The following is a 13,797-nucleotide window of genomic DNA, read 5'->3' on the forward strand; positions in this document are numbered from 1 at the left end:
AAGCGACGAGTCCCTGTTTTGTCGACGAGGAAGGGATGCTCAGCGACGTCCTGACTGGTCCACTGCGACATCACGCGGGGCAGACCGTGCCGGCTCCCAGGGGACAAGTGTCCACCATCAGAGCTGCTCCACAGTTCAGTGCAGTCACTGACTGGGCTCCCTCATTCTGATTGAACATCCAGGAGAAGCCAGAGCACATTTCCTAACGGGGTTTCCTGATCTTCGAGGGACCTCCTCGCGGCTCCGATCGCGGGGGAAGAATGACCAGGCTCTCCGCGAGCCTTTTCCGCCAGGAGATCCTAGGCTGACCCCAGAGCTCCTGCTCTGCACACTTGCCAGCAGCCTCTCAGGGTCAGATCCTCGAACAGAAAATTAATGTACGCTGACGTCTGAGACACTTCCCAGAACAAAGGCCTGTCGGGCAGGAGGGCCTTCCGTGCGGCCAGCCTGGGCACTAAGCTCACCGAGGACAAGCTCAGCCCACCCTCTTCTTTCAGGAAGGCCAGGAGGGGTTCCCATTACAGGCTCTTATATGAGTACACGGCTCCCCTGTCTTATGTCTTTAATATGATGAATGCATTAAAGCAAAGCAATACACTGCCAGACAGGTATTATTAGAAACATTTTTATTTAAAGTCAGACAGTTGAAAGGTGTCACAGAAAAAAATTACAGAAACTTGCAACAACAGAATGTAACCTTGGAAAAGTCGTTAGTAAATGAGAAGAAGTAATAGATATTCCTGATTTTACCAAGTGATTTGTTCGTCCTAAAGCAGAGTATTTTATCAGTTCAGCAAAATACACCCACCGCTGGTATCTTTTGAGCAGATAGATTAAAAATTTAGTTAATCTAATAAATTGGTATTTACTAAAACCTTCCCGAGTGAAACAATCAAGGCAGCATTTCCCCAACATCTAAGCTACAACTTGGGGAGTGAAATAATGCTAGGAAGTTAAAAAAAAATCCCACTTTATACTGAATAATAGGTTTGACCTGGATTTCAGCCCACAGATGGTGCCTGTGGATCTGATAGAAAATAGGCCATAAGTCTGGGCCCAGCTCCCCCTACACACACTCTCTCTCTCTCTCTCTGCATCTTAGGACACAGTGCCACCAGTACCCTTGCCACCTGCCGGCCCAGAAGCCCTAGGCTAAAGGCCAAGTGACCTGGACCCTGGCACCCTGGATCTATGCTGAACCCTTTCTAGTCATGGGTGGAGTAGTGGGTTTAGGGCAAGGAGTGAAGGTTTTTTAAAACTTTGGCAAGTTAAGTATACAAACAACTATTTCTTGATTGTCAGTTTTATAAGGAAATATTCTGTCTCTTGAAACGACAATTCTATCTTATTTGACTTTCCTCTCAAACATTTGGAGGGCAAACTCCTGTTTTAAAAAGCATGTAAAATGTACAGTCTATCACTGACAACTAACCCCAAGCTATTGCTCGTAATGGAGGTCTGAGAATGACAAGGCTCATTTTTTTAAAAAGTTGGTCCTCTCTTTAATTCCTTTACAATAAACTATATATCAGACCCCTGACAGACTTACATTAGCTGATGCGATCCGTCTTCGATTCAAATGGAGATTGCAGCCAAGGAATCAAGAGAAGGCTGAGAACTGGAAGGGCAGCAATGAAAAAATTAGGAAAGACCAAGAGCAAAGATGTGTCATTAGAGACCAAGCTACGGCCACCCACACCCTCTTGTCCCCAATCACTATGTACGGATGCAAAAGTTGGGCAGGGAAGAAGGCTGATAGAAAACAGTTGATTCCTCTGAAACACGGTGTTGGAGGAGAGCTCTGTGGATACCCCAGGCCACCGGACAGACAGCCACATGGGTCCTAGAGCAGATTAAGCCTAAAACATCACTGGAGGCAAATATGACAGAACTGAAGGTGTCTTACTTTAGGCACATTGTGAGAAGTCAGGGTTCTTTGGAAAAAACAATAATGCTGGGAAAAACAGAAGGCAGCAGGAAAAGTGAGACCAGATATGAGATGGGTAGACTCCACGGAAGAAGCCACAGGTGTGAGCCTACAGTTTCTGGGTGGGGCTGCTGGGGACAGGACACTGAGGACATCACTCGTCATGGGGTCGCCAGGAGTCGGAGATGACTCAACGGTATGTAAGACAGAGCAGTGAGCCAAGAAGTATTGGCCCGGTAATTCAGAGCTGATTCCCCCCCCCCCCCCTAAAATGCTATAATTACCTGTATATTTACTTAAAAAAAAAATTGTAAGTTAAAAAAAACCAAGAGATTCAAGGATGAACTATAATATAAATGCTATCCCAAGAACGCGCAGTCTCGTTCGAAGGAACAGAGTCCCGTTGTGCCCACAACGATTTTGCCAACCGTAGCATGACTGCTCCGTTCCAAAGGGTAATGCGGGTGTTTAAGGACCAGACAGGAGACCCCCATTAGAGTGCAATTCACGGCTGAAAGGTAAGTTACCGTGCATGGTGTTAGGAGAAAAACATGCTTCAATGCTATTTTAAGTTCACTAGGTTAGACATATCTTCATAATATTGGTTGATATTTTGAAGAGAACCGAAAAGGGAAATTAGAGAAAGACATTTAAAATAAAAACATAAGACTCTAGTTATGCAGTTCCTTCTGGTTACAGAAAGAATCCTTCGCAGATCTTTGGGAATTACTGATCTTTTCCAACCTCCACCATGAAGGAAAGTTATCTTGTAATTCTGGAGGACTCTTAAAAGTTATGAATTATTGTAGAAACATTTACCTCCGAAGGAGAGCTGCCACAGCCCCACCTTCACACTGTTCAGTTGACGGGGCAGAGGAGAGAAAGTATGTGCCCTGTGCCCATGGAAAGAGCTACAGTGTAAGTTATGAACTGTGTTCTTTCTGATGCAATCATGGAGTGGCTTTGCCACATCTGCACTAATAGTTGAAAGTACCTGAAAATCTAAACCTGGCTGGATGGTGGGAAATGACCAAGAAGCAGTTAACAAAGCACCCACTGTGTGCCTGGAAGTAGGCTTGTTGCTATGGGGAAGCTGAAAAGGAGACACATATGGGTCCTATCTTCAAAGACATAAGGTACAATTTTAAAATGTGCTTTTTATTTAAAAAGAGATTCCAAATATTATGTTGATATTAATCTAACGTCCTTTCTTAGGCCCATATCCTTTCCCCAAAAGGCAGGTTAACTTGGGCTTTGTTACTCTGACGGGAGTGTAATTATGATGTTTGTGAAAGTTACAAAGCAACTTTATATTTATAAATATTTAACAATTCATTCCCTCCTTAAATCGAATCCGTGAACAGTCAAAATTATCCCCATTTCACAGAGTAGGAACTAGACATGAGATAAAATGCCTGTAAATCACATCAGACAAGATTATGAATTCATGGGCTTTAAACTTCAGCCCTCATGAGTTCTCCTTTCCTCCCTCTCTCCCTTCTAGTTAATTCAGCAAAGTGGTTTATATGAACGCTCGTACAGGATTTATTTACTAAACAGTCTTAAAAGAAGTAGGACTAGGAAGAAACACTGCCATTCGAAGTCCTATACAAGTCAAAAGACAAACAGAAGCCTAACCCAACATCCTTTCAAATTTAGGCTGCTCTGGTTGCAGCCTAACGCTGGGGTTTGGTGCGTGTGGCTGGGCCATGAGGCTGGGTCACAGAGTGGTGCTATGGAAACAGAGTTTGAAACCACTCTAACATTTGGTTCATTTTCAAGATTCAGAATGAGGTCCTAACTGAGAAAGCTCCAGAGACAGGAGGCCGGTGTGGCTCAGTTCACTGGGCATCGTCCCGAGCGCTGAAAGGTTGCTGGTTTGATTCCTGGTCAGGGCACAAGCCCGTGTTGCTGGCTCAGTCCCCAGTAGGGGGCGTGCAAGAGGCCGCCTGTCGATGTCTCTCACATTGATGTTTCTCTTTCTCTCTCCCTCTCCCTTCCTTCCTCTCTCTAAAAACCAATAAAAAAATTTTTAAAACACCCCCAGGTTGACAGGATATAACAGAATATCCTCTAAGCTAATGTTATCACAATTAAAAAAGCATCACAGATAGAAGTCGTTTAAACATAAATAAAATATTTTCATATAAAATATATTGTTAAATTCAAAACTAAGTCCAAGCTTTCTTGTAAAATAGCCTCTAGGACACTAGCTGATGTAATAGGGACTCAAGGATACTGAGTAAATGAGCATTATAATTTGCATTAACGATTTTTAAACTTTCCTTTTTAATTAAACTTTTAATGTCTGTCTTAGTAGTAAAACATATCTTCTGTTAAGGAGTTGGATTACATTTTGGTCTTTAACAAAGATACATATAATATATATATGTAATAACAAAGGTATATAATCATATATATAATTTGTAATTATATATATAATCATAATATATAATTAATGATGTAATATTTATAATTTTATATATATAATCTTTTTTATGTCAGTTTTACCCATTTCAGTGACTTTTCAATTAACCATAAAGTTTGGACAGTAAATCAGAAAATACTTTCTATGGTGGCTTTAAACTGCATTTTTAACCTAAAAATGTTATCCAGAGCCATTTTAGGCAACAGTATAGCCCAAGTATAAGTAGCAGGAATTCACGTTTCCTTGAGCACAGGAGCTTCTTAGGTTGGCAGAGTCCTGTTCACTTGTCCCCACGGAAGCACAGAATCAGAGCATAAAACGGTAAAGGGAAAGGAAGGGAACATAAAGGACAGGCATTAACATTAAACCATAGGTTCCCACAGAAATATTCTGCTATATATTTTTAACATCACTTCTCGGGGGTAGCTGTTCACCCATGGACTGATTTCCTGCACTTTCATGATCTTTTATGATGAAATGCTCCTTTTCAAGTTATTTACTGGAATGGTTACCAGCAAACACAGTCATAATCTTCCAGTTCAAGGCATGAGTATCAGTGTAATACTTAGCTCCTATTATAAATAATAAATGTATAAAACAAATAAGGCTGCCATTATTTTATACAGCAATAAATATACAAGAATGAATATAAATTATTTTTCATAAAAATGCAATTTCTAACCAATTTAGGAGATTTCCAAACTCTGAGGACATGGAATATTTCCTGTTATAGAACGCCAGTCACGTGAGATCTAAAAAATTCTTTATTGGCAGCCACACAGTTGACTACAACATCTCTGTGCTTTCTTGCTACTTAAGAAAAATATGGAACCTGGACATTTAAAACATTATCAATGCAATAATCACAACAGACTGTCACTGGATCTTCTAAAATTCTGTAAAACCTGCCAAGGTCATGATGAATACAATTATTGTGGCTACATCATTTGAAAAATTAATATAAATTATGCTGCTAAAGACAAAACGCATGGAAACACATAAAACATCACAATGTGACAGCAGTAACTCATAACTATTTAATATGAAAATTAAATTTAAAAAGGTATGTCAGAGAACTTGGGAATTTTTCACTTTAGCAAAACAATCTATTTATATATCTCTAACTTCTATGATACAATAAAATACTTTTTAAAAGATATGACATTCAAATGCTTCATTTACACAAATAATATTGCCCACACTAATAAAAGTGATGCCCTTAAATATGAACTGCTAACTGTGATTTTTAAATGTTTTCTTTACTTCATTTTACATTTTTGTTAGCAGTTATGTGTTGACAAATAGAGAGGATCCTAGTCAAAATACTGTTTCCCAAAAGTAATGTACATCATATTGCTTGAAACCAACAACCATTATAAAAGTGGTAATCATTTATCCAAACATTGATTATGAAAGACAACTGGCATATATTCAGGCAGAGTGTTCAGTTCATGATGGTTTATTTACAATAAAAGTATTTTTACTGACGCTAACATGATATATAGGTTTCTATGTCAATTGCTACAGTCTCTTAAATTTATAAAAATATTATATAAAATACCACAGGCTTTAGAGGATATAACTTCATGTGGTTCTGAAACTAGCAGCTGAAAAGTGTTTATAATTTAAAAATAAATAAACTATAGAGGTAAACCAGTTACAAAACAGCAGAGGACTGCGATGGTCACAAGACTGAAACGAGCTGCTTAATTACACAGCTAGCAAAAGGGTGAAGCAGTTGGGTCAAAAGTTTTAAAAACCTCCTTCAGAGATTTGTCATCCGTTTCCCCACTGGGGTCATCATCTGGGGTGGGGCTCAGCTGTCCCAGCTGCCTCGACTGTTTTGGATCGCTGTACTGGGGCCTCATCAAGCCTGCCAGGGCCTGAACGGGAAGACTGTGCACTGCAGGGAGCTGAGCGGCGCAGGAGCTCCTGACAGCATCTGCCTGCGTGTCAGCTGGCCTGTGGACAGTGACTTCCACGTCTGGAGTGGTTTTCTGTGGCAGGACTGCTTCTCCGGGAGAAGGCTCATTTTTGTCACCGCTTTTTAAACCACCAACTTTTTTCTGGTTCTCCGCATTTTCCGTTGCAGGCTCTGGTGCAGATGACGAGCCGTGCTCCCGTGGGTCATACAGGCTAATACCACCGAGAACTGAACTTGGAGTCCCCAGTGGAACGCTGGCTGAAGACGAGAGTTTAGGGGCATATGGAGGCAGAGCCCCAGGCCCAGAGTTGCTGGTTACTGCCACCGAGGGCTGCGACACGCCAGGGCTGGACCTGGCTAAGTGAGGGGCACACTTCGACGTATGGGACTCCTTCGTAACCGCTTGCTGAGACACTGTATTGTGCAGTCTGTGAAGTCTAGGATCACACTTTTTTTGCAGCCTGGGGTCTCCTAATTTACTTGCTGAGCTGTGCAAGTCCCCAAATTGTTCCAGGTAGCCTTCCCTGTTTGCTGTGTTAATTTTGGCCTTGGCTGCTAATTTTGAATCCATGGGCACTGTGCTTTGATGGAGATCGCTTTTCGAATTCCATAACCTCTGGTCAGCTATGAGAGGGGGCAGAGGCAAACTGATTGAAGATACGGGGTCGGGTTTCGGCAAAGGGACTGGAAGCAGGTCCTCTGGCGCCCACACGATGTGTTTCGCGAAGTTGGGCTTGGTGAGTATGATATCCATTTTGATGTGGCTGAACTGCCTCAGCTGTGACCTCGGGTCCTGCAGCCCTGCCCCGGGTGGAGGGTCCAGCGGTATCAAGGAGGCCTTTTCCCTCAGCTCCCGCTCCACGTCCTCGTCCTCGTCGTCCCCTCTCCCGTGTCTGACGGGCGCGCCAGCATGCGCGTGATGCGGGTCGCACTTCGCTGCACCAGCAGAGGAGCCGCCGTGCCCACTCCCGCTGCCTCTTGGCCTCCTGGGATCCCACACAAGCCTGAGACCCTGTGCAGCAGAGTCGGAAGACCTTCTGATGTCCTGCCTTGGGGCGGGCCTAAGTCGGGGGTCGGCAACCTGGTTCCCTTTGCTCTTTTCTTTGGCAAGCCTTGGGTCGGTCGGGGCGCCAGGCTCTGAGGAGGACTGCTGTTGATTCCGTAAAGTCTCGGTTTGCCTCTGCAGTGTTTTCAGAATTGACTTGACACTGCTTCCTTCTTCCTCCTCACTACTGGAATACCAGTTAACAGCATCATCTAAATGCAGACAAAGACTTATTATAAAGAATGCAGCAGGCAGACTTGACCTGAGTTAAGATAAAAAAGCACATGCTATTTCTGAAATAAGTGGAGTCTAACTTCAAGACAACGCGTCACAGAAATGCTAGGTCCCAACACGGGAACAAGGTAGGATGAGGTCTGACGGTCAACTTGGTCACTATACTCTGTAAAGAGAGAGCTGTAACACAGGAACATGTGCAATGTCCCTCTGGCCAGAGAAAGGGCCTTTCACTCCAGTTTGCCAAGGGAACTCAAGAGTGTGTGGCAGGGCTCGGGGAGAACGGAAAATACTCTGGGAAAGGAATACTAAAAAGTTTTACATCTCTTTAATTCAAGTAATCCTTAAACTTTGGATTTATTGAGATAGCAAGGGAGATACATAAAAATATGTTTGGAAAGAAAACAAAACACTAATAATGACAGTTAAGGAAGCCATGGGAACTGAGCAAATGAGGGGTGAGGTGGAGACTTTACATTTATATTTTACTATATTTTTTAGATGTTTGACCTATGTGACTATATATTAGCTATTCAAGCATTAAATTAAAAATATCAAACAAAACTAACACCCTAAAGTTTATATACCTGACCTTTATGAGAACATTTTGGGCCTTGCTCCTACAGTCTCTTTATCCCTCCTGTGTTGGACACGATGTTAAGAAGCTTAACTGTCAGAGGCCTGCTCTCCAGTTGAGTAGAAGGTACGGTAGGGTGAGTCTTCCTCTCCATTCAGACACACAAGGTTGACTCTGAGGTGGCCACACACACACACACACACACACACACACACCCCAGAATATCCCGGGTCAATAGACGATTGCAGATATTCTCATTTCACCTGCTTGCATTGCTTACTAATGTGTTTCTACCTCATGGAACTCTAGTGTTACACGCTTAGTTTGAACAGAGCAGTGCTCACAAAACACGCATTGGTATTTAGAGTGGGGGTGTGGTATCATAGAATACACTGCGTCTCAATGGCGAAAGGTTGTACTGGTATCTCAGGACCCAGGAAAATGACTTCTAGACACTAGGCCTCTTTCCTTCTTCTCTTTGACCCCCAGGAAGCCTAGAGCTGGGCTTGCGATTCCCTTTAAATATTTCTGTAGACTAACCTCACTACTCATAGAAGTTGTTACCTGACCCAAATAGGCAAGATGCTATTTTATTCTCACTTTTATATCGATATTTTTAATAAGCAGTCAAATCCCTTTTGGAATGAGAATGACTATAGCACAGAAGAAAAGTGGAATTGCAGGGGCCAACGGGAAGCAGATATCAGACAGGGAATGACAGTTAACAGCCCATTCAAGACTGTTTTAGGAACTGAGTGACCACACTGGTGAGATGCTTTCGTAACATGTGACACACCCACTAGGGAAAAACAAATCGAAACCCTCGCGAGGCATCACTTCACACCTACAGGATGGCTAGAACAGCAATAGAAACGAGAAAATAAGTTTGGGTGAGGACAGAGAGACCAGAACCTCCTGCGCTGCTGGCGGGAATATAAAACGACGCAGCTACTGTGGAAAAACTTGGTGGTTCCTCAAAACGTTAAACATAGAGTTATCAAATGACCCAGCAAGTCCACTCCTAGGTATAATCCAAAACATGGACTCAGACGCTTGTATGACAATATTATTTGCAGCATTATAAAAACTAACATCTGAGATACCTTCTTCCTTGCTGGGGGCCCTCTGAGGTTGGGTGCTGCTTGGTTCTTCATCTTCTTGGTATTTCTGAGTAAGTCTGACAAAAAGAGCTCTCTGCACCGCAGGGAGGAGGCCTGGTGCAGGCAGGGGCTCGTGGCCTGTCATGTTGCTGCCATCACACCCACTCCCACAGTTGGGTGAGTCCTGAACAATGGAAGGCTGGTGCTGAGCAAACTCATCATGCCACATCCCATCTGCACACAACACAGGGAGAGAGAGACGCTGAGTCAGCAGAAAACTCCACGAGAGAGTACCACTGTGAGTTGTTATAAGAAACTGAAGTCCTACTAATCATCACATTAGATTAGCAAATTATTATGTGATTGTAAATATTTTTAAAAGTTATTTAAAATTCTATTGTTACAAATGTTTGGTTAAATTTAAAACAGAGCCCTGGCCAGTGTGGCTCAGTGCTCTATGGAGTGTCAGCCCATGATCCAAAGGGTCTCGGGTTCGATTCCCAGTCAAGGGCATGTATCTGGTTTGCAGGTTCGATCCCTGGTCCCAGTCGGTCACTTGTGAGAGGCAACCAATTGATATGTCTCTCTCAACTGATGTTTCTCTGTTTCCCCCTCTCTTTCTCTTTCTCTTTCTCTCTCTCTCTCACTCTCTCTCTCCTCCTCCCATTCCACTATCTCTAAAAGTCAGTGGAGCCCAGCCAGGCGTGGCTCAGCGGTTGAGCATCGACCTAGGATCCAGGAGATCGGGGTTTGATTCTCGGTCAGGGCACATGCAGGGTTGTGGGCTTGATTCCCAGTCAGGGGCATTCAGGAGGCAGCTGATCAATGAGGGCTCTCTCATCATTGATGTTTCTCTCTCTCCCTTCCTCTCTCTGAAATCAATAAAGATATATTTATTGTTTTAAAAATTAGTGGAAAAAATACCCTCGGGTAAGGATTAACAAAAAAAATTTTTTTGAACATATTTTGAGGTCTCAATTTCATGTTTTACTTAGCTTTATTTAAAACACACTTTGTTATCATGCTTTTCATGAAAGATAGGACTCCAAATTCTTAAACTTAGAAATGAGTTATTCTGAAAGGTAAACTTACCACTAGAGTTACTGGGTGGCTGAAAGTTAGGTGCAGCATGCTGTGAATAGTAATTCTCATAAAACTCAGCGGGGTTCTGTAGGGACTCATAACTGGTGTTGAGCTGCATTTCACCAGAACCTTGCAGGTGTGATGAGCCTGGAGAACCGTGATTCTCTCTGGGTACTGTCATCATGTGTTCGGGAAAGCCCGGGCAATGGTAAGCACCACTCATGCTTGGTACTGACAAAGGTGCGTCTGGTTGAACAATTACTCCAGCTCCATGTGGACCAGGCGGCAAAGGTGGGCTCTGTGGCACTGGTAGCCCAGGAGGTCCTGCGCATGGGTGATGTCTAGGGGAGCCTGGGTGCATCACAGGAATACTGTGTCCCTGAGACATATTAGGTTCAGGACCTGGACTTGACCCAGAGCTGTAGATATGCTGAGGATGTGGGCTGTTTTCCTGAAATTGTGGTCCTGGTGGCGAGGCACTGCTATAAAATGCTGGTGGCCTGTAGACAGGAAGAATAGTATTTCTTAGTTTAGAGAAAGAGGCAACAAGAATGTCACATTTCTAAATAGGTGTCAGTTACATGTGTTTTCTATATCAGAATAGAATACTCTAAGAAGCCACTTATTCCCTATTATCTGTAACTGGAAGCACCAACATGTGCATCCTGCCTTCGTTTTAGCCCACAATTTTCTAAATTGCTGCTTATTAATGGCTGTTCTAAAACTTATTCATTACTGATATTTTGAAAAATACAGAAAGTACAAAGATAAGAAACACCCCTCATCCCACCACCCAGAGACAAATGTTTTGACTGGTTCTCTTCTAGCATTACTGGGTTAAGGACTCCACAGAGAAAGCCGGGGGAGGCAGCAGTGGGCGGGGACAAGGGGGACGCGGGAGGGAGCAGTCAGGGGGGTGCCAGACAGCTGCTGTCTCTACCTGAGCTTACTTGCGATTAACATGGGACACAAGTTAGTTTCTTAATAAGAATTTCTAGGGGGAAATGCCGCCATTTTTGAAAATTTTAACTTACTTCTTCCCAATCTTATGCGCTAAATCCACAGTAGGTTTTACAACTATTTCAAAAAGAGATGGGATTTTCTTGAAATCATCAGAGAGATCTGTCTGAAAGTCATCTTCAGGGTCGGAAAAGGGAAAGTGCTCCGGTGGGGTGGGCAGGAGCCCCACTCCGGGGGGCGGTTTGGGAAGAGGGGTTATGCCTCGCTTCCGAAGTTCTTCCAGCTCTCTCTCGTCCTCATTTGCGTGCTCCTCTTCAGTGTTCAACACCTAAACAATTGGCAACGTTACCACATTAAAACGCGCTTTCTTCCTCACAGGAGACTTCAGTAAACTAGTTCTATCAATAGGAAAACATAATATTAAGTTGCATGGATCATGGACAGCTAATTCAATTTTTTCAGAGAGAGTGGCGGGGGGGGGGGGGGGGGAGACACATCGATTGGCTGCCTCCAGCTCACGCCCTGACGCCCTGACGTCCATGCCCTTGGCCAGAATTGAGCCTGGGACCCTTCAGTCCGCAGGCCGACACTCCAACCACTGAGCCAAAGTGGCCAGGGTGACAGTGAACTCATTTTTGATAAAGAGAATGAGGTTCAAAGAGGTAAAGGATAGCCCTCAAAGTAAATTAACTTTTTAATTGCAGAACAAGGATGAGAAGATTCTTAATTCCTAGCCCAATACTTCTGCTTTTCTAATATACTGTATTAATGAAACACAAAATAACAAGTCCCTGACTTCTCAGCAGCTTTATAAAACATGATTTGGATCAAATGAATCTGTAGAGAGACCTAACAAATAATCAAGGTACAAAAACATGACTCACTTTGTCCAAAAGTTTCTTTGTTTCTTTAGTCAGGTCATCATGTGAAAATTTACACTTGTCTCCTTGGTAACACTTTGCTCCACTATGATAGAACTTGCATGGAAATTCATGTAAATAAAAATATTAAGGAACAGACCAAATGTAATCAAACTCTAATATTTTTAAACCAAAAAACATAATTGTGCTGAGTCAGTGAGACTCTATGATTATATATTGTACTGAATTTTCTATAATCACATCAGATAATTAATTCTAAATTAAGATGAAATATTTTAGTTATGCAGCAAAACATTCAAAACATTGTAAATCTCTCTTACTCTACTAAAAGTAGAAAACAATTTTTAAAGAAAAAATATTTATAATGTTTATAATGTTTTAAGTGGTTATGCAAGCCCTGTTACTTTCCACAATAAAATAGACAGAACAAACACATTTTGTAGCAAGAACGTACATCTATGAACAAGGGGCTTGATATGTCATGTTAAAGTCAAACAACCCAACAATAAGAGCTGCCAGCTAGTCTAACTTAAAGGTTAGTCTCACCTAAGGTTTTGGAGATAAACTTCTAAAGAAAATATTAACCCTAGAAGTATGGTGAAAAATACATCATTTTCACATGATTTATGTTCAGAGATAATTCCTGGATGGTTTCAGGAAATTTATTACTATAATCATCACACTGATAAGGTCAAAAGAGAAAAATTACATGATCATCTTAGCAAGTGCAAACGGCAACTGATAAAATTCGAAGTCTTTTGATTTAAAAAACCCTTAATGAAATAAGAATATTCTTTTTTTAAAAAAAAAATCTATCTTAAAACTATAGCCACAAGCTAAAGCAAAAGGACATTACTATTAAAATGTGTACTATGCCTGCCACAATCATTATTAGTTAACGTTATTCTGGACATGCAGCCAATACAATTAAAATAGGAGGTATAAATTATGTTTACAGATGGCATGATTGTGGGGGAAAATGTAAGGACAGACTGAAAGCTTTCAGAAACAATTTAATAAGGTGTCTGGCTGCTAAAGAAATATGTCAAATCTGAAAAAAATGTTTTCTTTTTCTGAAATAAGACAAATTTATTATAACATTTTAATCAAGAAAGGAGGATTGTTTGCCCTACTGAATATTAAACATACTGTTACAGAGGGGAATGGTCAAATAGCACCTGGTATAATAGTGGTATAGAAGCTGGGCTGTGCACACAGGGAAATTTAGGATCTGGTAAAGGTGCCACTTTAATTCACTGCAGATGAGACAGTGAGTTAACCATCTGGAAAAAAAAATTAGGTCCTTACTGCACATCATGTATCAAAATAGAATCCATATGGAATAAAGATGTAAATGTTAAATAAAAATACAACCTTCACAATCACTGCTCGATCACATTTTCATAAAAATTATGTGTAAATGTATACATCTACTCACAAACCTTAGCATAAAAATAAAATCCAAAAGACTTTATGCCATATTGTTAACATAATTATTCCTGAAGAGTGAGGTTACTTGGAGGGGTTTGTTGTTGTTGTTGTTTTAACCCTCACCTGAGGACATTTTTTCCATTGCTTTTCAGAGAGAGTAGAGGGGAAGGGGGGAGAGAGAGAGACAGAGACAGAGAGAAATCGATG

General features: G+C 41.9%; 1 protein-coding gene across 1 annotated transcript in view; it reads right to left on the reverse strand.

Annotated features, from left to right (window-relative positions):
• Positions 1 to 5,107: 5,107 nt before the first annotated feature.
• Positions 5,108 to 13,797, reverse strand: part of ZC3H6 (zinc finger CCCH-type containing 6) — a 48,437-nt gene continuing 39,747 nt past the window's right edge. Inside the window, exons 8-12 of the mRNA XM_081157184.1 lie at positions 12,163 to 12,272; positions 11,353 to 11,606; positions 10,328 to 10,818; positions 9,239 to 9,469; positions 5,108 to 7,536 (exon numbers count right to left, since the gene is read on the reverse strand). Of these exons, the coding sequence (XP_081013310.1) occupies positions 6,074 to 7,536; positions 9,239 to 9,469; positions 10,328 to 10,818; positions 11,353 to 11,606; positions 12,163 to 12,272 (2,549 nt within the window). The 3' untranslated portion in view covers positions 5,108 to 6,073. The remainder of the gene's footprint in view (positions 7,537 to 9,238; positions 9,470 to 10,327; positions 10,819 to 11,352; positions 11,607 to 12,162; positions 12,273 to 13,797) is intronic.

This window comes from Miniopterus schreibersii, assembly GCF_964146895.1.
Source record: "Miniopterus schreibersii genome assembly, chromosome: 13".
Classification (NCBI taxonomy): Eukaryota; Metazoa; Chordata; class Mammalia; order Chiroptera; family Miniopteridae; genus Miniopterus; species Miniopterus schreibersii.